Raw genomic sequence first — 26,399 nt, forward strand, 5'->3', positions numbered from 1 at the left:
TGGTTTGCTTATGTTTAGACACCTTTGGTAACTTATCCTTAGACATTTTGCAGTCTGTGGAACTTCAGCGTCTAGCTGTATATTTTGATTCTGATAGTAGTCCATGGAAGGTGGATAAACCCTGGGAGGATTTACTTCCTTCAGAGTGGTGTCAGGTATTTCTCTCTTGGGTTTGGGACAAGGTGGCCAAACTGCCAAACTTCTGAGCAATACTGAATCAGCTTATGTTTCGGTTTTGGGACAATGTGCTTCAGATATTTGAACTTGGGAAAGAAGACGGTGGAGACTTAAATGCTTTTTCAGAAGAACATATTTACATGTTGGAACCAGTGACTGGCAATGCGAAGTACACAAAGATGCGGCTAGCTGAATCCAAAAGTACACAACAGGCACTGCAGAAAGCGGCAGTCAATTTGGATAATGTTACATTGTCCTTGTCAAAGGTCTCTTCTCATTCTACCCTTAAATTTCTGATTCTTTGAGCAACTTTATGAGTTTGATAATCCTGTCTTGCAAATGCAGGATGGATACAGGGACATTATGAAGATGGTCGATAATTTTTCTGCTTTTAACCAACGTCTAAAATATGCCCATTATCGTCCACCTGCACTAGTAAAGTCTGATCCAAAGTCTTGGTGGAAGTATGCATACAAGGTGGTGACTGACGAAATGAAGAAGGCAAGGTATGCAAGTGTCTTTAGTCTTTACTTTGTTTTGCATCTCTATTCTGTTTTCAAATCTAACAGGAAACAGAAATATCTCCATATAGGAAGAAAACATTGATTATAACCGGTAAACTTATTTTGGGTTGGGTAATATGCAGCATTTGAGGCTGAAAATGATTTGTCCATTTGTCTTTTTTAACTGTGGAAGTTCTGGCTGTAGGTTCTCAGTTGAAAAATGGTTTGACTACTTTGTCGTTGTTGTTTCAGAAATTGACTGAAAATTGTAATGGTCTGTGATATCTTTCTACTTGCTTGCTTAATTTGGATCAATAGATCTAATGGCTTGATGCATTTTAAGATGATTGCTTCTAAAAACCATTATTGTTCTGTGGGATGTATGACTTTACTTCATATTGGTAAGTCACGGGGGATAAATTTATCGTCCTGCTACCCTTAATTATTTATTGGAAAATTTCTTTCATTTAACGATTGTATTCAATCTTCTCATTTTTGATAATTTTTTTATGGATACAGTGGAAAGCTATCGTGGGAACAAGTATTGCGGTATGCAAGGCTTAGAAAGAAGTACATATCTCTCTATGCTTCTCTCCTGAAATCCGACATGAGCCGTTTGATAGTGGATGACAACGAGGAGATAAAGAATCTTGATCATCAGCTTGATATTGAAGTTATTCTGCAATGGAGGTAACAGCATAACAGCTCATTTTCTAATTGTCATAAAGAACCTCAAATATTTCTCTTTAAGAAACTTAAACTTTGTGAGAAGTGATTGCTATCCTCTTCTCTGCGGGAGAAAAAAATTAGTAAATTTTGTTTATTAGAATATGTAATTCTATTGTTTGATTTTCTTTCAGATAATATTACCTGAACTCCTTGAAGAATGCACTTCTGCATTTCTGTTGTATATACCCTGAGGAATTTAAACCCTTTACTTTGCAAAGTTTGGGAGTCTTGTTCCCCACCCCACTTTCTTTTTGGCTCCTTTGAAGTTTGAAATACTTGTGTTCAGGACATCATATATCACTCAGGACATCACATGTCACTCAGGTTCTAGTTTAAGCAACATATCTGAAGGCTTGTAGGTTGTCTCAAGGTTTGTTTCTTGAGGCAAGGCTTCTCGAAGATGTGTTAAGGGAAAGATAGTTTTTGTGGTCTGTGGAGTACCTAAAAACTGTAAAAGCTAGTGTTGTACATTTATATTGGAAAAATCCATGTTTGGCAAGTGTTGCAGGCTTATTTTATGCATTTTAAACCCTGACAATTTTACGTCATTTTTTCAAGTTTCTGACTAGAGGGATCATAGAGCTTGTGGTGCCCCTGTCGTTTATAATCTTTGCTTCTCCTTAACCTGGTACCCTTCCTTCAATAACATCTCTTCCCTTTTTTGTACAGGATGTTAGCACACAAACTTGTGGAGCAGTCAGCACGATCTGATCTATATCCTAAGCAAAACCCCAAGAGATCCTGGTGGTCATTTGGATGGTTGATACTACACTCCTTTTACAATTGATTTCTTATTATCTAGTGTTGAGTTTTATGTATAAGTATTTTTTTTTTGAAATTCTAATTCCTAACAAACAAAATCCCAAGCTGTCCTGATGGAAACACAATTTTCTCAAATAAGTTCCATTTCCCTCCAGGACTGGGTCGGTGAAGGAGGAAACTGAATTCAAGGGTTTCGCTGAGGAAGACTGGGAACGTCTAAACAAGGTCATTGGGTATAAGGAAAACTCTGATGAGTACCTATTAAGTTTTCAAGATAAAAATTTAATTCAGTTTTCATTGGAAGTACGTATGAAACATAATGCATCAAAGCTCATCATTGAGGGTGTGGAGTGCCTTGCTGACTTATCTTGTGAAGAGTTTCTTTGTAACCTTAACACATATACAGAGGCCAAAACTTTTGATCTGAAGTTGGGATCATATCGATTGTCATCTCCGTATGGTCTTCTTGCCGAGGTTTGATTTTCTCATTGCTTTAAATGCAGATTTTTTGATATTATGAAAATGCATTTGATCTTTAATAAGCTTACTCTCATTCTTTTCTATTGCTACCTTCTCTATGTCTTCCATGTAACAGAGTGCTACTGTAGCTGATTCATTTGTAGGAGTCTTCTCCTACAAGCCTTTGGATTCCCAAGTTGACTGGAGTTTTGTTGCTAAAGCTTCTCCATGCTATGTGACTGTATGTTACTCTATTGTAGTCTATGTCCGTATGGTTATAATTTAATGTGAATTCTGGTCTTCAATTAGTTTCTTGGTCATTGTAACAGTACCTAAAGGAATCCATTGATCAAATTGTTGCTTTCTTTAAGAGCAGCTCTGATATTAGCCAGAGTCTAGCTTTGGGGACTGTAGCTGCTATGCAGGTATCCATATTATTGCTCAAATATATATATACTCTAAATATCTGATGTTTATTGATTGCCTCATTCCTATGCCATATGAAGATGACAATTGATGAAGTTAGACGCACCGCTCAACAGCAAGTGACACGTGCGTTAAAGGATCAGCCCAGGTTTGTATGAAATTCTATTATGTATGATCTTACTTAAATTGAATGAGATATACTTACAATCAACAATGGCCATCTCATCATCGGCACGCCTTGGCACACCCCCGGCGTGCCAGTGGCACGCATTTATAATATTCTTCATAAAATTTTTAGGATATTTAGATATGTTTTTGGGTCTTTGGCATGCCAATTTTTAATTTTTGGTTTAAATATATATGTATTAAAATCGACATCATAGTGTTCTATTTTTAGATTATATTTCTAAATAACTAATTTGATTAAAGATAAAACTACAGTTAAATATAAATATTATTCAACACATAATATGATTGAATACATTCATTAAAACTAATATTAATAATTGAACACTCCGTAATATGATTGAATACTCCATAATATAATTGAACACATAATAACATTCAACATAATATTAATTGATAATAGTTTAATAATTAAAACTAATATCTAATTAAAAGTAGCATGACAAGGAGAATTAAAGACATCATTTGCCGGCACAAAAAATACACAAGAATGCTATACTAAATATTGTCAATAATCTTCAAAACTTATTCACTAGTAATATTGCTTGTTATAATGTCTTACATATTCTTTATATAAATAAGAATTTTGAAATTCTCCTATGATATAATATGGATATTGAATATGCATGTGTAAATTTTTTTATTAAAAAATAGCTCCACATACCGTGCCAGGCACGGCTCGGCATGTGGCCATGCCAACTAGTCGGCACGGCCATCCTTTCTTACAATGTGTAAATTTGAATAAGTAGTGAGCTGGTCTATTGACGGACATCATAAAAAAAGTGAAATATATCTGTAAAAGTGATGTGAAACAAATGGATCGTTAGGATTTTAAAATGATGATGGTGAAAGAAAGAGAAAAAAAAAGAATGGGGTTTCACACCTCCATTCTCAATTAGGGTTTCACACCCAAAACTCACATTGGAGACCTTAAAAAAATTTCATTTCTTCATTAATCCCGATTGAGTAAAAAGTTGGCCTATATATAGACCTTACAAATGACAATAAGCAAATAACACCCTAAACAATTATGAAAAAATAAATATAACCCTAAACACTATAAATAGCAAATATATAATAAAAATAATTAACTTAGACTAATTTTCTAAAGGAGGGACTATACCAATACATGCGCCTGTGTAATATGTCAGTGATGTCCGCATCAAAAAGAAGTTCTTTCCTAAAAGTTACTGTTTAAGTAATTGGACTTTTTCTTATGTTCTGTGTCATATAAAATATGATAAAAACTTTAACGAACCTTCAATGTTTCTTTGTTGAGAATTGACTCTTAAAATCATGTTATGAATCTATCCTTTCTGTCTGTAATTTAGTATAATTCGAGGCTTTATTATGATGGAGTTGTATGGTCTGGTGAATGTTAAAAGTAGACTAGTTTGAAGGTCAGACAAGTTTCTTGTTAATATAGCATATGGTAGATTAATTTGGTATAGACTATAAACCCTACTCACAATGAAGCCCAAAGTTATATCTTGAATGGAAATACTATCTGTCTAGTGGGAAACCCATCGTGTGGACCTTTTGATGTAATGTTCTTTATTATATTGCTCCTTATGATAAAACTTGCTTTGCCTCACTAAGCAGAGAAGGCTCTTATCACATTCTTTGTAAGCAAGCAATTTTTTCAATTCATGAAAGCTGAAAATAAAATTCTTTCTTACTCACTGGAATTATCTTTGGGCTCTTCACTGCAATAACTGCAGAACATCCATTTGTTTGGACAGAACTTCTAACAGTTGTGGCTTCTATTTTTGCCGTTCTGTAGGTTTGGCTATATCCTTGTAGTCTTGGCGCATGTCTCTTTGTGTTTCTCTTTGCGTGCTTTCCTTTCACAAATATATAGAAGTTGTTTGTAAAAACTAAAAAACTTTTTGCAGATATTTTGTCTATGCAATGCAATATCTCTCGTTTAAGTTTCAAACACTTTGCTCTTCTTTAAAAGATAGTTATCGTACTGTAATCTCTCTGGCCTGGTAAACTTTACGTTTGCCTGGTCTATCTCATGCACATGAGCTACTTTTATAGGTTTTCTCTAGACCTGGATATTGCTGCCCCCAAGATTACCATTCCAACCAAATTTTGCCCAGATGGTTTCCACGAGACAAAGCTTTTGCTTGATTTGGGAACTTTCCTGCTGCGTACGCAGGTGTCATAAATTTGACCTCTTTGTTGTTTTAAATGTTTGTAGTTAATGTACGGTATCTGTTACTAATCTCATTTATACATTCAGGACTTCTGTGACTCGAATTCTTCAGAGGAAGAGGACATATATTTGCAGTTTAATATGGTGCTGAGTGACGTCTCAGCATTCCTTGTGGATGGTAACTACCGCTGGAGTGAAGCATCTGCTGAAGTGGGTTCTAAGGAATCAACAAGTAGCAATTTTTTGCCAGTTATTGATAAGTGTGGAATTGTTGTAAAGCTTCAGCAGGTCTCCTTCATTTGGTGCTGTTCTATCCTGGTATATTATTACCTTATGAAAGGTCTAACTTTTCCTTCATTTTTCTGTAGAACCAATCAGAAGTTCCTTTTTATCCTTCAACAAGACTTGCTATACGGTTGCCTTCGCTTGGATTCCATTTTTCTCCAGCTCGTTATCACAGGTTAATGCAAGTTGCAAAGATCTTTGAGGACAAGGATACCATGAACCCAGATGTTGTTCATCCATGGAATCTCGCCGACTTTGAGGGATGGTTGTCTCTTCTGACATGGAAGGTTTGCTTTTGTTTGTACTCTTAAAATGTATGCAAGAACATATATTGGCTGATACTGTTTTCCATCATAATATCTAGTTTATCTAGGTAGACACTTGAGGTGCACTTAGTGCTTTGCTTTATCATTACCTTCTAGACATCTTCTTGGGTCATCCAAGCATATTTTGTCACTAGATGGCCTCTTAGAAATCTATGCAAGACAATAGCTTAGTTGATGCTATAGTGTATGAGCATATGAGGAAGCAGTACTCTAGGTGGAAGCTTCCTAGTTCCTTCTATAGGCAAGACCCAGTCAGTACCTTGGACTAGTTGGCTTTGGTTGATATAGCCATACTTCTTATTTATATTACTACAGATTGTAAGTTTGATAAACTATTATTCTATTTGATTGGAATTTAGATACTACTGTACTAACATATGTTAATATGCTGATAAGTTCTACATTGTTCCTTCAGATTGGCTTAGAATTGTACAACCCTGTGCCGTAGAACAGTCTGGGTGTCTGTATTTTGGCACTTCTTGTTGCCAATTAGGGAAATATTAGGCTGGAATTTTCATGCTGAATTGGCATTATGAGCTGTATGCCCATGCTCCTCTTGTATCAGTGCCGAGGGTGCACTAGAATGATATGACCGTATGGGCCAATTTGGAGCTTTATTTATCTTTTCTTTTTCCTGCTTTCAGTTACAACTTAATTTAATCACACGTATTTCTAATTTGTTACATGATATATCATTGGATGATAGAGTATTATTGATCCAGTGATCCAAGCTTTATAATTACGGTGTTGTCCCCTTGTCCTGAGGCATTTTTGTAATACATTTAGTCAGACTTCTATTTGTCTATGCATGAGGTACATCAGAAGTATTGGTTTGGAAAAGTTAATAGAGAAGTTGGATTTGGTGACTAGCTTGCAGTTCCTATGATTGAAGTTACAGTTTTCTAGAATGCATCTTGGTGCATCTTCTTCAGGTAAAATTGGACCCCATAGAGTATTAACAATATTGAGTCTAAGCAAGAGCCATGTTGATCTGATAATTTATACCTATAATTTGAAGATTGGAAGCCATTATCAAGGAAATCATGACTAATTTTTAATTGAAGGAAAACATGACTACTATTTCTCTGGAAATGACTACAGGATCAAAATTTTCTTACTATTATATGTTTTTGAAAATAAATTTTTGTAACACAGTTGACCTTTAAAAAGTGACTACTTTGTGTTGAAAATAATGGTGAGAAATATTGATATATTGATATCACATATTCTTTCTGTCTCCCTCTTTTCCACCATCTAGCATGTTTGATCTTGATGTATGGAATATAAGGTCGCTGGGAGGATCCACAATGTGCCAACAGTTATGCATATGCATCCCAAAAAACATATTAATCACGTTATTATAGCTCAGTGTAGAAATTGGAGGTACTTTTTTTTTTCTTCTGTAAGAGCTCTTGTGCCACATGCTGATACTTCTCAAATTAATGAAAGATGGACCAAATTCCATCAAAATCAAAATTGAAATCCAACAAACAGATCATATTTGTATTTTATTTTTTCATATTTGAATTGGTTTTGATATTTGGTTGAAAATATTTCTGATTAACTTGCAGCAATTACCAGGCAAGTATATTCCATGTGAAGTATGACCTGAATCTGACCATCTCTTTTTAATCTTTCCTAATAGGGTGTGGGAAACAGAGAAGCTGTTTGGCAACGCAGATACTTTTGTCTTGTCGGGCCATATCTTTATATATTGGAAAGCCCTACTTCTACAACATACAAACAGTGTCTCAGGTTGTTCTTATCTTTTATGTTCTTGTGCTTCATCTAACATTACATATGGCAAATTAGGTTATCTGATTTAGTGGTCCTTGTATTGCTGTTGAGCTCCATTGGGTACTAAAAATGCATTGTTCTCTTTCTTAAAAAGAAAATTGTGATTACTTCTGAAGAAGTTGACAGGACAAAAACAGTATAGAATTATGCTCAACCTTCGGGGCTCTTCTGGCCCTAATACTTTGTGAATGAGTCAACAGATATTATTTTTACCCAAGCAGTTTGCAATCAAAAGCTTGCATAAATTGTTCACATACCTCTAAAATTTCCAGTTTTGGGTTCATTTCCCAAAAATAAGTCTTATACTCATTTGTACTAGTAGCCTCGAACTGACTTGACATTCATTTATTAACTTGCCTAGATGCAGCTAAAATAAACCTTTCAGTCGGCATCCTCATGGCAAATCTACTGCTCTGATACTTTTGAAAAGTTTCATATTGTTAGGCATGTGAACTTTCACAAGTCTCGTCTTTTAGCCTTTACACGGTCATAAGCTATTGTTGAGATATGAGATTTGTTTGAGGTCTTATACATTACAAACTAAATAGAAACTTTTCATGAATTATTTCAAAGATCATCTCTGAGGGAATTCTATTTATAAAAGTTATTTTGATGGAGCACCTTTATGCTGGAAGCACATGATTTTAGTTTGAGAACTTACATTTTGTTGTATTGGCATAGACTTCTCTTGTGAGTATACAATATCTCTCCCTACTTCCCTAGTAACCAAGGTTAATATTTTAACTAGTCAGTATTTATGAATAATCCTTCTTAAGTGATGTTCAACTTTCTCCATTGACAGTTTACGGGGAAAACAAGTTCATCAAGTTCCCACCGAGCTCACAGGTGGCCTACAAAATATTCTGGCGTTGTATGATTCTGGGCAGTCTAATCCCAAGGAATGGTCTAGTTACTATATGGTTAATTCATATTTGAGAGCTCATAGAAATTTAAAATCTTGTTCTTTGAGATATCATAGCCATTTAAAAGCTAGTTTATCACCTCATGGATGAGATGAGTTTCACATATCAATTAGGTATTCTTAATGCAGGTACTTGAAGATGTGAATGCAGCGATTTTACTTTGTGATAACGATGAAATAAGGAAAACATGGCATAATCGCTTACAAGGGGCTATATATCGTGCATCGGTACCCTTCTATTAACCTAGTAATATTTGCTTTCATTCCTACATCTCTTGACAGATATTTATGTTCATGCTTCATTGTTGCTCAAATAGTTTCCTCTTGTATTGTGTTGTTAATAAAATTATTCCTAGAAAGGAACAGTTTCAATTACTTTTTATTGTTAAAAAACTATTTTATATATCTTGATATTTTATTAATAACAAGTACAGAAAATCAGCTTATGTGTTGACATATACTTGTAAAATCATATCCAGGAAGTGAGAGAACATTATCTTTTCAGATAGAGTAACATTTGTTATTTTATAATGATTGCTAGGAATGCTTGTTAATATATCGTTATTTAAGCTCTTCTTCTTGAAGAATGCATCATCAACATAGCCTGGAGATACTTCAGTTATATGAAATTTTAAATTTGCAACTCATTTGGTGGGTGTACATTGAAGATGAAAAGTTTTCTTGATTCTTTGGTTATGACTTCTTCTTTCTTATCTGGTGATTGATGATAGTTCACCTGAAGAAACTAATCATGATAGATAGATAGCCAATGGCGTTCAGATAGTTTAGCTAATTCTTTCAGACTCAATTTGGCCACGTCCTTGGATTTGATACGCATTTGATGCCATTTTCCATGGCTCGATGCTAATATAACATTCCCCTAATTTGTTGTGCAAATGAGAATTTCACTCTACCAGTTGAACTGATATTTGACTGGATAAAGCTTGGATAGTGCTGCCAGCTGCTGCTTCTTAGGGCAAGATATTCAGAACTGAAGCAGGAGCATAATATCTTCCTTTGCTGTGTCAAGTACTTTAAACATATCCTCACCTCACAAATAATTATTGCACTTCTGTTACCTTTTGTTTGGCCTTCTTGTATGTTCTTACTTGTTTAGTTTATTTGTCTGAGTCCATTTTATGTTTCTATTCCGAAGTTTTTTTTGTTTTTTGTTTTTAAAAATTTATGTAGTATAACTGTATAACTGATTGGTCTTTTTTATCCACCTATGCAGGGATCTGCTGCCATATCTACTCTATCTGAAACTTCTTCCCCATCGAGTATTGAGAAGGACTCCTCCCCCAAAGGCAGCAGGATACTGGATTTTGTTAACACAGAGAAATTGTTTGTAGCTGGTGTCCTTGATGAGCTAAAGATTTGTTTTAGCTGTTGTTATCAAGTATGATATGAAATAGTTATTAACATTATAACATGTGCATAGGTTTACTTCTACATTTAAGTCATATTCATATGATGCTGGTTAAATTATCCAGGCCAATCAAGTCTTCAAGAAGATGCTGCTTTGTAAAGAAAGTAATCTGTTCGAGTTTCGAGCACTTGGTGGTCAGGTACCAACCTTCTATAAAGATAACCATGTCCTTCTTTTCTTATGCATTGTTTATTGGCATAATTAGTTTGCCAAATCAGGTAGAACTTTCAATGAAGGAAAGCAATATTTTTATTGGGACAATTCTGAGATCACTGGAGATTGAAGATCAATATTGCTGTACAGGAATGACCATTCCCCGTTATCTGGCAAGATCCTTTATTGATAGCACAGAAGATACTAGTACTCAAAGCTTATCTTCTTCCACTACTAGTAGCCATAAAATTATCAGCGACACTCCAATAAAGAAAAATGATAGTGTGGAAAACTTTTTTGAAGCATCAGATCATTTGGATGACTTTATTGATAATTCTGTTCAACGCCAGAGTAGCATGTCTGAGTATTTCAGTGCCCAAGCCTCCTTGCCTTCCCCAATGCTTTCGCTAATGCCTCCTAGTTTTAGCCGGATTCCTGGTTTGCTACCAGATACTGAACTTGAAACTGAAAGTTTGAACTTGGAGAAGAATGATACATTGGGGAGTTTTGTGAAAGCTCAGCTGGTAATATACAACCAAAATTCTCCTCAGTACAGGAACTTAGACAACAGAGTAAGGAGCTAAGTCTAGTATATATGAAATTTTAAACTCATATACTAAATACAATTGTTATTCTAGCATCACATTCTAGACTTTCTTTCTTTTATCAGGTGATCGTTACCCTTGCTACGCTAACTTTCTTTTGTCATCGGCCAACTATTCTTGCGATCTTGGAATTCGCCAACGCTATCAACTTTGTCAACGATAATGATGGTGATAAAGATATGGACAAGCCTTCCACCTCTGTAACTGAGGATGCTACTGAGCCCAGTTCAGCTGTCGTGCAAGAGGCAGCCATTAGAGGATTGTTTGGTAGAGGGAAAAGCAGAGTAATATTCCATCTAACTTTGAATATGGCTAAAGCTCAAATTTTGTTGATGAATGAGAATGGGAATTCCCTTGCTACTTTATCACAAAATAATCTATTGACCGAGATCAAGGTAAGCTCCTTTTACTTACATTTATGTTTATTCTTGAGTTCAAATTTCTTGATGTTCCTTTTACTTACTGTCTTAAAGGTGTTCCCGTCTTCATTCAATATAAAAGCTGCACTTGGAAATTTGAAAATAAGTGATGACAGTCTTCCTAGCAGTCATTCCTATTTTTGGATTTGTGATATGCGAAATCCAGGGGGTAGCTCCTTTGTGGAGGTACAGTATGAATCTCCACTTCTATCCGGTCTCTCTTTTTCACTATATGTTTGCAATGATAATTATCATGAATTCATAATTTAATATTTTTAAATCAATTAGGGTTTTCCATATGATCTTTTAGCATTTGGGGGACTGGACTTTAAATGGTCTTTTGTGAGTTTTTTACTTTTAAGCATTGCGAGAGGTCACATGTAATAAATGCTGTTAAAAACTTAAAATTTCTACCGTTTTAGCTTAGTGAGAGATCCCATATAATTTGTTTTTTTCTTTCTTTTTTCTCTTTGTGGCCCATGCATATGTCCTCTATTATGATGCTTAGCAGTGTTGTAGTTCATGATATCATGTGAGAGTTCCCATATAGTAAATACATAGTGTCAATGCATAGATACATTATTGGAAGACCCAAATATTGTTGGACTTTTTTGGTTTTGTTAATTGCTATTTAGCAATAGTAGTTAGCCAGTTTGAGCAATTCATTTTCTTTTGGAGTGTTTGTTGAAAAGAATTTGGAACTTGAATACACTAAACGACAATGTTGTAGGCAACTGTTTTAATTTTTAAATTCTTTAAGATTGAAAAAAAAACAATCTTGATTATTAACAATGGGGAATATTTTCAATTTTTAAGTGAAAGTGCCTTAAAATGGAATTCTGAACTTTCCACAAAGGATTGAATTTCAGTTTAGTTTTTGGTAAATTTTTTAAAAATTTGGGTCAGTTTCTGCTCTAAGTTAGCTTTCTTTTGTTTCTCCTTTTAAGGAAAATGAAAAGAAGTTCATGAATAGTGTAAACTAGGAAAAATTATATCACTCACTTAACTTGCTAAAATATTAATCCTATATCGAACATTGGGTGAATTATTTGAATATTGGTGGAATTGTCAATGATTGGCATGGTAGATGCACACAGCCTTGGCTGTACATGAAGATGTCTGCAGTTTATTCCATGTCGAGTTAGTTTGTTATTGGCATGCTTGATGGCCTCAATATATCTAGAAGAATATTTTAAACTTCTTTAGTCTTGAAATAGGTTTGGACTGTTACGACTCAAAATCGGAAACATGATTATCCATGTACCTCGATATGTTTGAGATACACGATGCCATACTAATAGTTTTTGAAAATAACAAGAATTAGTGAAAAAAAGAATTTGATTTATATAATTTTACCTAATATGAAAATAATCAATGTCATCACTAATATGTTCCTAAGCAAATTGATTTAACAAATAATCTAAAATATAAAGACAAAAAAAACGGAAAGATAAAATGAGTAGATTCTAAGTGGAGGTGGGCATGGATGGTCGTGCCTGCGGCGTATCAACACGTGGCACGAGGGGGTGCCGCACGACACCTTGTAATAGCTTTGCGACCTTATCGTCAAGCTTGTCGTTGTCGATTGCTGCTCGTCGCCTGAGTTCGCACCCCCGTCGGGTGCCCTAGCTCGAGGGAGGGAGGAAGAAAGGGAAGGGGAGAAAGAGAGAGGGTCAGTTTAAAAACTTAAGTTGTGGATCCAATTGAGCAACGACGACTGTGAAGGTAAGTAGTTCTTTACCTTTTTCTCTCCCTCTCTTACGGTACGGTTGGCAAGTTCCACAGTGGTCGACACGGTTTGTGTCTGTGGCACAATCATCGCTGGAGGTGAGGTCTTGGTACATCTCGTTTAGTCGCCACGCTGATTATTACCTGAAATATTAGAAGGGGAAATTTCATGAGTCAACAACTGTAGCTCAGTGAGTGAAATCCACTTAAAAGCCAAATAAATCTAAATTCAGCGATATGAAATAATAGTTCCACTAAGTATGTTCTTAAAGAAGTAATAATAATATCAATAATAATAATAATAGTAATAACAGAAAGTCATATCTCATAACATGCTTAGTTCCAACATACTGAATTTTTTTCTCAATAATAATATTATTATTTGTCTCAATTGGATCTATACTCTGTCGATCCACATCAACTAGAAGTTACTTCGAGATGATGTTCGGTTTTTTTCCTCGTAGCTGATTCGGTTAGAATTATTCGGAGGTGTCATTATGTGATAAACCCACCATGTCTCTTCCACTAATCGTTGAAAGAGATTAGAGTCACCTTAGGAAATCTTTCGATCTAACTTAGGACTGTTCTGTAACTCCGCTAGAGTCACTTAACCAAATCACTACAGTCTTCCGAGACTTCTAAGTAGATTTGAGTCACCATAGAAAGTCGCAAGTGATTTATACCGGAACTGTTTTCTAAATCATACTAAATACTAGTTATATTTTTCACTAAAATTTGCAATTTGCACGAAGTATAGCGATGCACTGAATTATATATTTTACGCACAAAATTATAATAATTAAATTACACATAGAAAATATAATAAATAATTTGCACACAAAGAAATACGTGGTATGATAAAATGTACAAAATATAATATGAATAAATACGTGAGTAAACCCACTCACTTGAGTCTAGGTAAAATAACTAAAATTTCTAATATCTAGTCCATGTGCTAAAAATTACCACATTTAATATTAAATAATAATAAAATTATAAATTAAATAATATCAAGATTTCTAAGATTTAAAACTAAATATATTACTTAATTGGGTCAAATCAAGCCTAATTGGTTGGGCTGGGCTGCAGTTGGCCCCGCAGCCCACCCAAAAACCCACTTAAATGGATTGGGCTAAAGGCCTAATCCAATTAAGTTAATTGAGTCGGGTCAGGTCCTTTGGATTCGAAATCCAAATTTAATCCGAATCCCTTAACTTAAGAGATGAAGGAGAGATTCGGATTGCCGGAGTCTGCCTTCTTCATCCCAAAGGGACCGACAAGATAGATAGAGGGAGAGAGAGAAACGTTGACGATCACTATCTCCGGTAGTCTATCGGCCATGGCAACATCTTCCTTGCAACCTCAATGACTTGAAAAAGGAGAGGGAAGATCGGTTATGAAAACCGGCGGTGGGAGATCTTCCATCTATGGCCAACAACAATCGGAGCCACAAGGGCTCCAAAGGAGAACATCTATAGCATGAGGCCAACGACGTAAAGCTTCCAGTTATGGAGTGGTAGAGACCTGAAGCCGTCGGTCAGCGTGGTTCTCCGATAAAGCCACAACCCCACAATTAGATATTTCTAATCTACCTTATTAAACTTAAATTATATTTAAGGAGTGGGAAATGGCTTACTAACGGGTTGCGTAGTGTCTGCAATTACTCCGGCTGTTTGATCCCATGTCATCACTTCGGCGATAAAAAAAGAAGAAGAAGAAGAAGAAGAAATAGGGGGGTGGGGTAGGGTGAATAAGAGAGGATTAGGAGTGGCCAAAAATTCCGCAACCACTCCTCCCGTTGCGTGACTGAGAAGGAGAGAGAGAGAGGTTGCATGTGTAGTGCACGTGCGTCCTCTTCTCTCTCAAAATTTGTTTTTTTCAGTTCTTACATGGACTTTGGAGTTTTAGTTAATTTGCAGTTTCTCATATTAGGTGGTAGAGATACTTGAATTTAGATTCTATATTGATGATTTTCCTCAAATTTTTTGGATTTCTTAAAATTGGGGTGGATAACTTGGGGAACACTAAAGTTTCCCATTTGATTTTTAAATTTTGAAGTATAATTAGTAAGTTAAAGCACCAAAAGGTAAAATGGTATCAAAAAAGGATTTACGAGACCCAAATTTGATTGCTTTAAAGTTTAAAGTAAGATATGCTCATTGCTCAATACCTAATGGCATGGGTTGTCATAGATGGGTGTGAGGGAGTACTGAGATTGCGGTTCCTCCCCCCTTTGTGCTACTCTGTTTTCTAGAGGGTGATTCCTGACATCCTCTCACACCATGCTATTTGTAAGGAATTGGTTTCTCAGTATTACCTCGAGATAATGTGTGCAAGAAGCGATACTCACCTGCAATTTTGCAGATTGATTTCAGCTCATTCAATATAGATGATGAAGACTATTGTGGTTTTGACTATAGTCTCGTGGGGCAGCTGTCAGAAGTTCGGATAGTGTATTTGAATCGTTTTGTTCAGGATGTAAGTGCTTCCAGAACTCATATTCTCTTTATTATGGCCTGTGCTCTAAATGGATGTTTTGTTGTTCTTGTACAGATTATAAGTTACTTTATGGGCCTTGTGCCTCGAAGTGCTGAGACTGTTGTGAAGCTGAAAGATCATGTCACAGATTCAGAGAAGTGGGTTAGCAAGACAGATATTGAAGGATCTCCTGCTCTTAAGTTGGACCTTTCACTTAATAGGCCAGTAATTCTGATGCCCCGGAAAACAGATAGTCTTGAGTAAGATGATAGATCTACTGTTCCACTTGTCATTTAGTTTGTTGTTTAAATTGGGTAAAGGCAGTTTCTCATGTGGGTGCTTCCTTCTGTTTTACTTTGAGTTGCAGCTATTTGGAACTTGATGTGCTGTTCATAACCATACAAAACACATTTCAATGGATCGGCGGCGGTAGGAACGAAATGAGTGCCATACACCAAGAAATATTGACCATTAAGGTGAATGCTGTTACTATCTTCCAGCTGCTAGTCTATTCTCCTCTTTATTCAGTTGTAGGTTAAACCATTGTGTCTAAGAAGTTTTTCTGGATATGTCTTCTATTTGAAACATTTTATGACATCTACCTCCTTAAAGGCCCTATATCTTTACATCCTTCAAGCGCTGGTAATTTGTTTTGTGCGAGATGATCATTCTGCTGGTTTAATTTAATAAAAGAATACAAACAGCTGCCTGGTTGTAACTTGATCACGTTCTACTACAAGACCCTTGTGATGCACAACCATTTCACAGAAAATTTAAATTAGGAAGTGGTTCATTACAATCTTATTATTTTCTATTTTCTTCTCAAGCAATTATCTTAGTGATGTAGGAGGTATATTCATATATTATACTAATACCATATGTGAACCATGAAATGGAAAAAGACACCTTAACACTTTTATATATGTTATTTCCTAGTTGCTCAATGTTTTGATCCATAAAGCATGGTTAAGTTTATAGTCATTCTATTAGATTTGCTTTTAACCTTAGGGATACATGAGAACCACATTGATCCATCGAAGAGCTTCTTCATTTTAACCATCATGTTCTAAATCTACATACGATGTTCTGATCAAACTTCCTTTCTTATCAAACAATTGATCTAAGGTAATGGAAATACTCTCACTCTCTCTTAGGTAGTTCTAGCCAATCAAGGATAATCCTTGCACCATCTTGGTTGCTTGATTTTTTTAAAAACTGCATTCTATTTGTTCAATTTTAATTTTACTGATTATAAAACCTTAGAAAGTATGTTTCTTATCTGTACTACTAGTTTAAAGTTCAATTATATTATAGTATCCTAGATTGCAATTAAAATGATATTGTCTAGGAAATAACATACCCCATGGAGCCTCATTCAAATATCCTTAATTCAATTATTGCAAGGCATCTTTTACCAAGATTTGATGTAGGCATTCCCTATTTGGGCCTCTAGCTGGCATGATTTCTTTCAGCCAACGTACAACATTGGTTCCAAGAAAAGAAGAGGGGAGGGGGGAGTGTAAAAAGAGAGAAGAAAGTGAGAGAAGATACTGCCTTTGCTGTCGCTGAAGTCCTTTCCAATCATTGTCATCACCTGATCGTCTGTCATTGTTGCTATCAAAGAGGAAGAGGGAGCATTGTGATGAAACTATCTATCTTTTAGTTAAAGGGACTCGAAAAGAAGCAGGGATTGGACTCCCAAGGATCATTGTGCTAATGAAGAATTGACACCCTGCACGGGCTTGTGCTGGTTGGCATCAATGTATGTCAAAGTATGTGCTCAGTATGGGTTGACTTGGGCGCCCGTCCAAAATCAATTAAAAAATTAACTAATTAAGGGCTAGCTATTAGGGTCTCTTTAGGCCATTGGCAGCCAGCCACTTTACTAAGAAAAGGTTGAAGTGAGAGGAGAAAGAGGAGAAAAAGATGAGATTAAGGAGGAATTTAAGAGTTCTTCAAATCCCATCAAAAGCTAATTTGATGTGTACAAATGATAGATCTAGCTTAATGTTGCTAGATCTATTATTTATAAGTACATTTCTACATAGATCTAAGTATTTTGGTGCTAGATCTATAAAAATAATCTATAAAATATAGTAAATTTGATTTCCCCAACTTTTACCCGAAATTTCAAATAAATTCGAAATTAATATGTCAAACATTTAAATTGGTATAGGAACATGTCAGGATAACTCCTATTGATCAGTTTTACCCGAAAAAATCCAATTGATTCCAATCCAAATTTTAATTTTTAGCTAAAATTTCAGCATAATTATAAATTATTGCTTATCCCTAAAAATTTGCACTTGTAAATTGTGAAATTCATTTAACTATTGACTATTGCTATATTTTTAATAAGATATATCCTTTACAACATTATCTAAGGATAAATACTTTAATATAGGCTTTAATACATATATTTAAACTAAAAACATATATTAAAAGATTTTTTTAGAGAACCCTAAAAGATATAATAAAGGTATGCCAATGCGTGCGTAGTCGACAAACCTCGTGTTGATTGGGTATCTGCATGGCACTTGCATTCTAAATGGCTATCCTTATTGGACTCAAAATTTTCTCCTTCATACCCTACCTACTTGTCCATCATGTCTTCAAGGCGACTAAATGGGAGAAGGCCACAACAATGGCCGGAGACAGTCATATTAAGGACACTGAGGGGAAAGAGCCACGATAATAATGTTGCCATTGATGGAGGCCGATAGTATATGGAAGAAGGCGGAACAAGAAGCAACTAGCATCATACAGGGTGTTGTGGCCTCAATGGTGGCCGATAGTATACGGAAGAAGGCGGCACAAGATGCAGCTAATATTATACAGTGTGTTGTGGCAATACACAAAATTTTGCCTTTTATTACTTGAAATAATTTCCGTCCTTGTTAGATAAATGTTGTAATATATATATCAATCCAACCCCATGATGGTCATGCCGACCAGCAGGGGGCGTGTCGGTTGTTATTTGATATGTTGGCGGCGTATTGGCACATGGCATGATGGGTGTTGCACAGTACCTCTCCTAGCAGTGCTTCACTCTTCGGCGTCGTTGCTGGTTGCCATTGCTACCGACCTTGTCGTCGTCTGTCGCAAGCGAGCCCGAGGTCGTCGATTGCTCTGACGCATATGCCCTAACCCCTGACTCGAGTGGGTCGGGTTGGTTGAATTTGAATAAAAACTTAAGTTGCAGATCCAAGCACGCAGGAACGGGCGACGACGAGGTCGGCGGCGATGACGATGATGATGATGAAGAGTGAAATGTTGCTATTCTCCCTCTCTAACGGCACGGCCGACAAGTGCTGTGCTATGGCACGGCCATCTTTGGTCCAACCACACGAGCTTGGTCAATTAGATATGAATTATGCATGTTTACTACAATTAATTTGTGCTAGGATAAACTAATTGTGAACCTTAATCTTTTGTTGTGAATAATTTTGCAACTGAGGATCTACGAAATCAATTCTGCAAGGACAAATTTATTATTGTTGTGATAATGCAGCTGAAAGCTGATCTATTAATTGGAAAAATAAGCAGGGAAAATGGTTTTTTATTACTTGCGAGTACTGACTTTCCTTGTAAGCATGCTTCTCTTGTATAAATTACTTCCACTATGAACTTATTATTCTCTTTCATGTAGGTTAAGGACATCAACTTGACTGTTGGGATTGATATGGTATCTGGTGAAAGTATTATTCAGGATGTCAAGGGGTTTTCTCTCGTTGTTCACCGCTCACTACGTGATTTGCTGCATCAAGTGCCAACAGTTGAGGCAGCTATCGAGGTAATATATGTTCTTGGAATTGCAACCAATGCTTCACTGCATTCGTTACTTGTTACTTAACAGAGTTCCCGGCTAATAAGCATTGCTGAATTCTGTTCTTATTCCTGACTGACCTCCAGATAGAAGTCCTAAAAGCAACTTTATCCAATCGAGAGTACCAAATTATAACAGAATGTGCTTCATCCAACTTCTCGGAGACTCAACATCCTATGCCTCCTCTGGACAAAGGGCCAACTTCTTCTAATGATGCCATAATATACCCATCTCCTGTTTCTTCAGAGACTTCTACATCTGAGTCCACGGATAGTGAAGCATGGATAACGATGAGGTTTTCGGCCATCATTCATCTGGTTGAGCTTTCTCTGCATTCAGGGCTGACAAGAGACTCATCTCTGGCTAGTGTACAGGTGTCATTCTGGTCTTAATCTTTTTTTCAATCTTATTTCTTTCCTCAATTAAATTTGAAGCTAGAAGGATCAATAATATCTAATAACAGTAACAATAGCATAGGTTTTATCCCATGTTTCTTTCAGAAAAAGTCGGAGTGTGGTATTCATTGATAGTCTAATAGTGTGCCCAACAGATAAATAATGGTGGACTTATTTTGAGTGTTCAATTTTCCTGATAAAAGAGTCATAGCCTGGAATCCTGGATTGAGAAGTTATGACTTTCATCAAGATGTTTAAGGTTTTGGTTTCTGTTTCAGTTGAGTTTTCAAACCATTATTTATAGAGCACTCTTCAGCATTCTTGACAGAATGAATCTAAATGACATATTTGCCTATGACCAATATTATAAGTTAAAGCTTTGCTTTCATAAAAATAATCTTACTGGCCATGTGGTTGTGTTTATCTCTTAGTGTGCCTTTTTTAAAAGCTTGTTGCTTATTGGTCAAATGAAAGACAATTTCTATAAAATCTGCCTTGGGGGATTTGCTTGACTTTTAGAATCTATGACATTGACAAGGTCATCTACTTTCTCTGAGGGACAGTGGGAACTTATTGCAACAAGGTCTTCTTGCTATTCAGTTTATTTGGATTGCATTTAGCTGAGAGGCTAAGGCTAGCACTAATATGAAGAAACCCACCATGGGGTGAAATATTAGGCCTTTTCTGCGTTTCACTTTTTGCTCTCTTATGTATTTATAGTGGTGGTTGTTATGTTGATTTTATACTGAGAACTTCCAATTTCACCTGGTTCTTCTCAACGGCAAGATAAGATGGGTGTTAGAAATGTAGGATCCATTAGCTTCCTCCAACATTCATTTATTTTCATTTACTGACTTGCAAGTTTCATCTCTTTACTTGCAGGCAACTGGAGCGTGGCTTCTCTACAAATCAAATGCACGTGGTGAAGGTTTTCTTTTTGCGACTCTCAAAGGGTTTTCTGTTTTTGATAATCGTGAAGGAACGAAAGAAGAGCTTAGGCTTGCGATTGGAAAATCTGCTACAATCAGAGATACATCAAATTTTGGGGACGCTTATTTTGCACCATTAAATAATTTAAGTGAAAGGGGAGTGCAAAAGAAAATTGATCCTGAACCAATTCCCTCAATGCTCATTCTTGATGCCACGTTTAGGAAATCTTCAACAAATGTATCTTTATGTGTCCAAAGGCCAAAGTTTCTTGTGGCTCTTGATTTTTTACTTGTCGTAGTTGAATTTTTTGTCCCATCAGTCCGCAGCATGCTATCAAATGAGGAAGAAAAGGAGTCATTGTTCATCCTCTCTGAGGTAGTCTTTGATGATCAGATTTATACTCAAACCTCTTCAACAGCCTTTCTCTCACCTCAGAAACCCTTGATTGTTGATGATGAAAGATTTGACCAGTTTATATATGATGGAGAAGGTGGCAAATTATATCTGCAGGATAGAAATGGGAAAATACTCTGTGGCCCTTGCCCTGAAACTTTTATTTATGTGGGCAACGGCAAGCAACTGCAATTTAGGAATGTAACTATAATGGTATCCTTCTTATCCTTGGAAATAATTTTTCTTTTTGTTCTTACCTGGCGTGGATCTAAGGAACTACTCTGTACTGCAGAGTGGAGAGTATTTGGATTCTTGCATATCTCTTGGAACTAATAGTAGCTACTCAGCTTCAGAAGATGATCATGTTTACCTAGAAAGGGAAAATAATGTTGCTCTTTCAAATTCTTCTGAGGAAAAGGTAGTCGGTGATGTTGCTCGAAAATCTGATGCTGATGAATCAACAGAATTTGTAATGGAGTTGCAGGTATTCTTTTTCCATATTCCTAACTCGGACCATAAAATTCAAATTTCACCAAATATTCATATTTCATACCCCATCATTTTTCCTGACTAGTAGGAAGTGTCCTGGGGAATTTTAAGGATGTTATTTTTCTATGTAAAAAGGTAAAGGAATTAAAGAAATGGGTTTTGTTGTCATTTGGAACAATTCACAAGAAACTGTTTCTGTATAGAATTCAATGAAATGTCATATTGACTCTACATTATCATTGCTTTGAAGTCATTATGGTTATTAAGACTACATAGACATGCAGGTTTGTATGCTAATTAACAAACTTAGTATGAGATAAGAACTCGCCAAACAACCTAGTCTTTTGTGTTGGAGACTTGGAGGATGATGCAAATCAGAAAATTAGACATGGCATGCACCATTGTCTCAAATAATGAAGCCCTGTGATAATAATTTCTGCTGCGCTTGTACCTAGGGTATGCCCAGAACTCCACATTTTCTGCTGCGCTTATCTAAAAAATTGCATCCCTTGCAGGCCATCGGACCCGAGCTGACATTTTACAGCACTTCAAAGTTTGTCGGTGAGCCGCTTGAATTGTCCACAAAAGTTATGCACGCTCATCTAGATCTACTTTGCAGGTGGATAATTTTGTCATTTATGTATTATACATATAATGGTTTGTGGCATTTATTTGGACCAGTTTTTGTGTATAATTAACTATTGTTAAATTCTATTTTCTGAACTTTTTATTCATATGGTTCATACTGTGTGGTGGTTACTCACATAAACAAATCTGAAGATTAAGTTTTGGCAAGTGAAGTATTCATTTTGTTTTCTCCAATTTTTCCTTGGTACCAACTATAATTTTTAGATTGAGGTATTTGCACATGTACATGGCGGGGATCACACAATGAAACAATACTGTGGAGCGAGGAGTGGCATTACTAAGAGAGGGAAAGGAAGTGATGCATGATTAAGAGATGATAGAAAGTAATTTAGCAAAGACTTTCATTAGGAGAGCTTAATGGAAGAAAAACATCCATGTAGGCTACCAAAACAGTCTGTATTTGCAGGAGCTTGCTACAGAGTTTTTTTTTTGTATTTAAAATAATTCATTTGTTAAAATTTAGTAAAATTATCCCTTCCAAAGTACATTTCATAAATAGGTCAGTACAGATAGGTCAGAGAGACAGTTAAGGGAGCTAAAAATTTTGGAAGTTTCAGTCTATAGAAAATGCTGGAACTTCTTTTAGCATCTTAAATCACTAAAAATGTTTGGGCATTTTTCATGAGATGCTGGAATTGTTAGTAGTTCGTAAGCCACTAGAAGTCTAAGCTGCTATCTGTGACACCGCAGATATGCACAGGGTCTTAGATCACCCCCTAGACTAAGTTTATTGGTGCATGTACCATTCACAAATGTTTTGCTATTTCTATGGATGACTCGTTCATAATTTTGTATGTTTATATGAGTAGGCTACAACTTGTGCTCAAAATAGAATATAACTATATGTTGGCTACTTCATGATGCTGGGCTAAGATTTCTTGCATAATGAAGAGCTTGACTGACCATAATCTCAAATCTCATACATATTACTACTTTTTTGTTGTAAATTTACTAATCCTAGCACAATGTTATGCTAATGAGCTCTTCAACTCTTCATCCTCTGTGTGATAAACATTACTTATTGGGTCTTTGAATAAGAAATTTTGCCTATGAAAAAATAAAAGTAGAATTAGTTGCAGAATATAATAATACAAGTAGGTTAATGTGTATGTCTGATAACTTGGTAAGGACTAAGAAGCATGAATACTAACTAAAATAATATGACAAAATTAGTAAATGAAAGTGCTGCCAAATATGAATAACAACTCAAGCCAGTGTAATGATATTGTCGACATTATTATATAATATGTGAGATTATAAAAGAAAACCTTATTACCAAAAATGAAGCTAATTAGTCTCAACTCTACCTACTTGTCTGAGATCATTGGATTGCCATAGAAAACACATATCCAGATTTCTTATTTTTATTGCAGGATTGTACTGAAGGGTGACAGTTTGGAGATGTGTGGTAATATTCTTGGATTGGATGTGGACAGTAACAGCGTCAGGGTGTTAGAGCCTTTTGATACCACTGTGAAATATTCAAATATCTCCGGGAAAACAAATATACATGTTGTCGTTTCCGAAATCTATATGAATTTTTCTTTCAGCATACTGAGACTGTTGTTAGCTGTTGAGGAAGATATTATGGCATTTCTCAGAATGTCATCCAAAAAGGTTTCAGTGGTCTGTTCCCAGTTTGACAAAGTTGGAACTATGCGGAGTAAGTGGATCTTGTCCTTTTAATTATTTACTGCTTGTAATGGATCTTAGAGCTAATAAAAATGTTAATTTTTCAGTGCATATTATCATCTTATTTTGAGCTGAGTATTGACTGATTGAATTTATTTTAGGCCATGGGAATGGCCACACTTATGCCTTTTGGCGACCACGAGCACCATCTGGATATGCCATTCTTGGGGATTGTTTGACTCCATTGTCTGTAAATCACTTTGTCACTTTTTTTTTGGTTTAAAATTCTTGGTATTTCTTAATAACGGACAAAAATTTTCTTTTGTAACAGGAATGAACCACCTTCAAAAGGAGTTCTTGCTGTGAATACTAGCCTTGTAAGAGTCAAGAGACCTGTTGCATACAAGCTTATTTGGCAAGCTGGTCCATTAAGAGCTGACAAGTGCCAGCAAGACTGGTTAACTGCTCTTTCATATGGTGATAATGGAGAAGAATACAGTGGTTGCTCCATTTGGTTCCCTATAGCACCTAAAGGCTATGTTCCAGTTGGCTGTGTTGTTTCAGCTGGAAGTGTAGAACCGTCATTGTCCTCAGCTTCATGTATAATGGCTTCCATGGTTTCCTCGTGCAGCTTAAGGGATTGCATTGCACTTCGATTAAGTGAATCGTATGCTTCTTATTTCCTTGTTCATTTATCTATTTCATAGTTTTTAGCAATTTGTCCTTCAAGTTACATGTATTTTCGTTATATTTTGCAGGAGTCTTGCTGATGTGGCTTTCTGGCGAGTAGACAATTCTTTTGGGTCCTTTTTGCCTGGAGATTTTAATGATCTGAGTTTGATTGGTAAACCATATGATCTTCGTCGTATGATTTTTGGAAATCCAGAGTCGTCTGGCAGAATTTCTAGAAGTTCCACTATCCAAGAGAATCCTAGAAGTGTTGATCGTAATGCTCAACTTGAAAGATCTGCACTACGAACCTCCGGTTGGTTCTTTGAAGCTATAGCAAGTTTTAAGTTGATATGGTGGAATCATGGAATGAACTCTCAAAAGAAACTCTCTGTATGGCGTCCAATGGTCCCACATGGATTGATTTATCTTGGCGACCTTGCCGTTGATGGGTATGGATGCCATGTTTTATTGTCTTATGCTATCTGTGAAGTGATAACATTTCCTTCCCTGATCTGACATTAGAAATTACACGAGTGTAGGTATGAACCTCCAAATTCAGCTTTAGTACTTCATGATACTGGAGATGAAACCCTTTTGAGAGCCCCTCAAGGTTTTCAACTTGTTGGTCGCATAAAGAAGCAGCAAGGCATTGAGGGTATCTCTTTCTGGTATCCTCAAGCTCCTCCAGGATTTGTTGCCCTAGGATGTATTGCATCAAAAGGCTCACCTAAGGTGGAAGACTTTAGCTCGTTAAGATGCATTCGAAGTGACATGGTAACAGGGGATCAATTTTCTGAAGAAAGCATATGGGATACTTCTGACTCAAGAGTATCAGAAGATTTTAGCTTGTGGAGTCTTGGTAATGACCTGGGTACATTTCTTGTAAGAAGTGGATTCAGAAAGCCTCCAAAAAGATTTGCATTAAGGATTGCAGGTCAAAGTACATCAACTGGCTCAGACAGTACTGTGATTGATGCAGAAATTAAGACCTTTTCTGCAGTAGCTTTTGATGATTATGGAGGATTGGTAAGAATCAGCAATGTTGAATTTTTAAGTGCATAGTCAAATGTGTTTCCCATGACGAATGTGTATTGGGTCTTGATTATCTAGAAATTGTTTTTGCTGATCCCTTCTTCTTTATTAGTGGTAGGTCTCTTGTTGTTCATTCAAAATATCTGTGGCAACTACAGTCATTACAGATGGGTATATGATTAGGAACTTTACTTATCTATGATTTATTGTTTTAACTGCTCAATGCAGATGGTTCCATTATTTGGCACATCCTTCAATAACATTTCCTTTAGCTTACATGGAAGACCTGACTATTTAAATGCAACTGCTAGTTTCTCATTGGCTGCAAGATCATTCAATGATAGATACGATTCATGGGAGCCTCTTATTGAACCAACGGATGGGTTTCTGAGGTAAATTTCCCATGAGTCAGTAAATAATGTGTTCTATCTACTTGATCCTATTTGCGTATTCAATATCAACAAACAGTTGCTAGCATGCATATTTGCTTGTACTGAAGTTCTTTTGTTTTCACATAATAGTCTTTTGTGGCTAAGCTACAAGCTATAACAGTGTTCAGGAATGGAATACCTTTACTTTTCTAATGAGTTTATCTGAATCTAATCATGTATCAGATTGCCATTTATTAGTCTAGTGCTTTTAACTCTTTCTATCGATGATAAATTCCAGGTATCAATATGATATGAATACACCTGGTGCTCTTTCCCAGCTTCGTATGACTTCTACACGTGATCTGAATTTGAATGTTTCTGCTGCTAATGTAAACATGTTCTTTCAAGCTTATTCTAGCTGGAATAATCTCAGTCACATTGATGAATCATACAAAAAGAAAGTAAG

The 26,399-nt window shown here is 36.0% G+C and overlaps 1 protein-coding gene across 2 annotated transcripts in view; it reads left to right on the top strand.

Annotated features, from left to right (window-relative positions):
- Positions 1-26,399, top strand: part of LOC140766688 (uncharacterized) — a 45,679-nt gene that overhangs the window by 2,972 nt on the left and 16,308 nt on the right. For both annotated transcript variants that reach the window (XM_073106233.1, XM_073106234.1), the window contains exons 7-41: positions 54-155; positions 255-443; positions 523-683; positions 1,200-1,370; positions 2,079-2,168; positions 2,327-2,645; positions 2,767-2,871; positions 2,960-3,055; positions 3,137-3,204; positions 5,286-5,406; positions 5,491-5,691; positions 5,772-5,975; positions 7,660-7,769; positions 8,614-8,708; positions 8,861-8,961; positions 9,968-10,132; positions 10,227-10,301; positions 10,381-10,887; positions 10,986-11,315; positions 11,394-11,525; positions 15,432-15,545; positions 15,621-15,805; positions 15,913-16,021; positions 19,195-19,338; positions 19,458-19,745; positions 20,649-21,302; positions 21,382-21,573; positions 22,094-22,197; positions 23,600-23,889; positions 24,020-24,104; positions 24,190-24,525; positions 24,617-24,979; positions 25,070-25,556; positions 25,791-25,954; positions 26,232-26,394. In XM_073106233.1, coding sequence (XP_072962334.1) covers positions 54-155; positions 255-443; positions 523-683; positions 1,200-1,370; positions 2,079-2,168; positions 2,327-2,645; positions 2,767-2,871; positions 2,960-3,055; positions 3,137-3,204; positions 5,286-5,406; positions 5,491-5,691; positions 5,772-5,975; positions 7,660-7,769; positions 8,614-8,708; positions 8,861-8,961; positions 9,968-10,132; positions 10,227-10,301; positions 10,381-10,887; positions 10,986-11,315; positions 11,394-11,525; positions 15,432-15,545; positions 15,621-15,805; positions 15,913-16,021; positions 19,195-19,338; positions 19,458-19,745; positions 20,649-21,302; positions 21,382-21,573; positions 22,094-22,197; positions 23,600-23,889; positions 24,020-24,104; positions 24,190-24,525; positions 24,617-24,979; positions 25,070-25,556; positions 25,791-25,954; positions 26,232-26,394 — 7,020 coding nt within the window. The remainder of the gene's footprint in view (positions 1-53; positions 156-254; positions 444-522; positions 684-1,199; positions 1,371-2,078; positions 2,169-2,326; positions 2,646-2,766; positions 2,872-2,959; positions 3,056-3,136; positions 3,205-5,285; positions 5,407-5,490; positions 5,692-5,771; positions 5,976-7,659; positions 7,770-8,613; positions 8,709-8,860; positions 8,962-9,967; positions 10,133-10,226; positions 10,302-10,380; positions 10,888-10,985; positions 11,316-11,393; positions 11,526-15,431; positions 15,546-15,620; positions 15,806-15,912; positions 16,022-19,194; positions 19,339-19,457; positions 19,746-20,648; positions 21,303-21,381; positions 21,574-22,093; positions 22,198-23,599; positions 23,890-24,019; positions 24,105-24,189; positions 24,526-24,616; positions 24,980-25,069; positions 25,557-25,790; positions 25,955-26,231; positions 26,395-26,399) is intronic.

This window comes from Typha angustifolia, chromosome 9, assembly GCF_048772165.1.
Source record: "Typha angustifolia cultivar Huaian chromosome 9, ASM4877216v1, whole genome shotgun sequence".
In the NCBI taxonomy this organism is placed as follows: Eukaryota; Viridiplantae; Streptophyta; class Magnoliopsida; order Poales; family Typhaceae; genus Typha; species Typha angustifolia.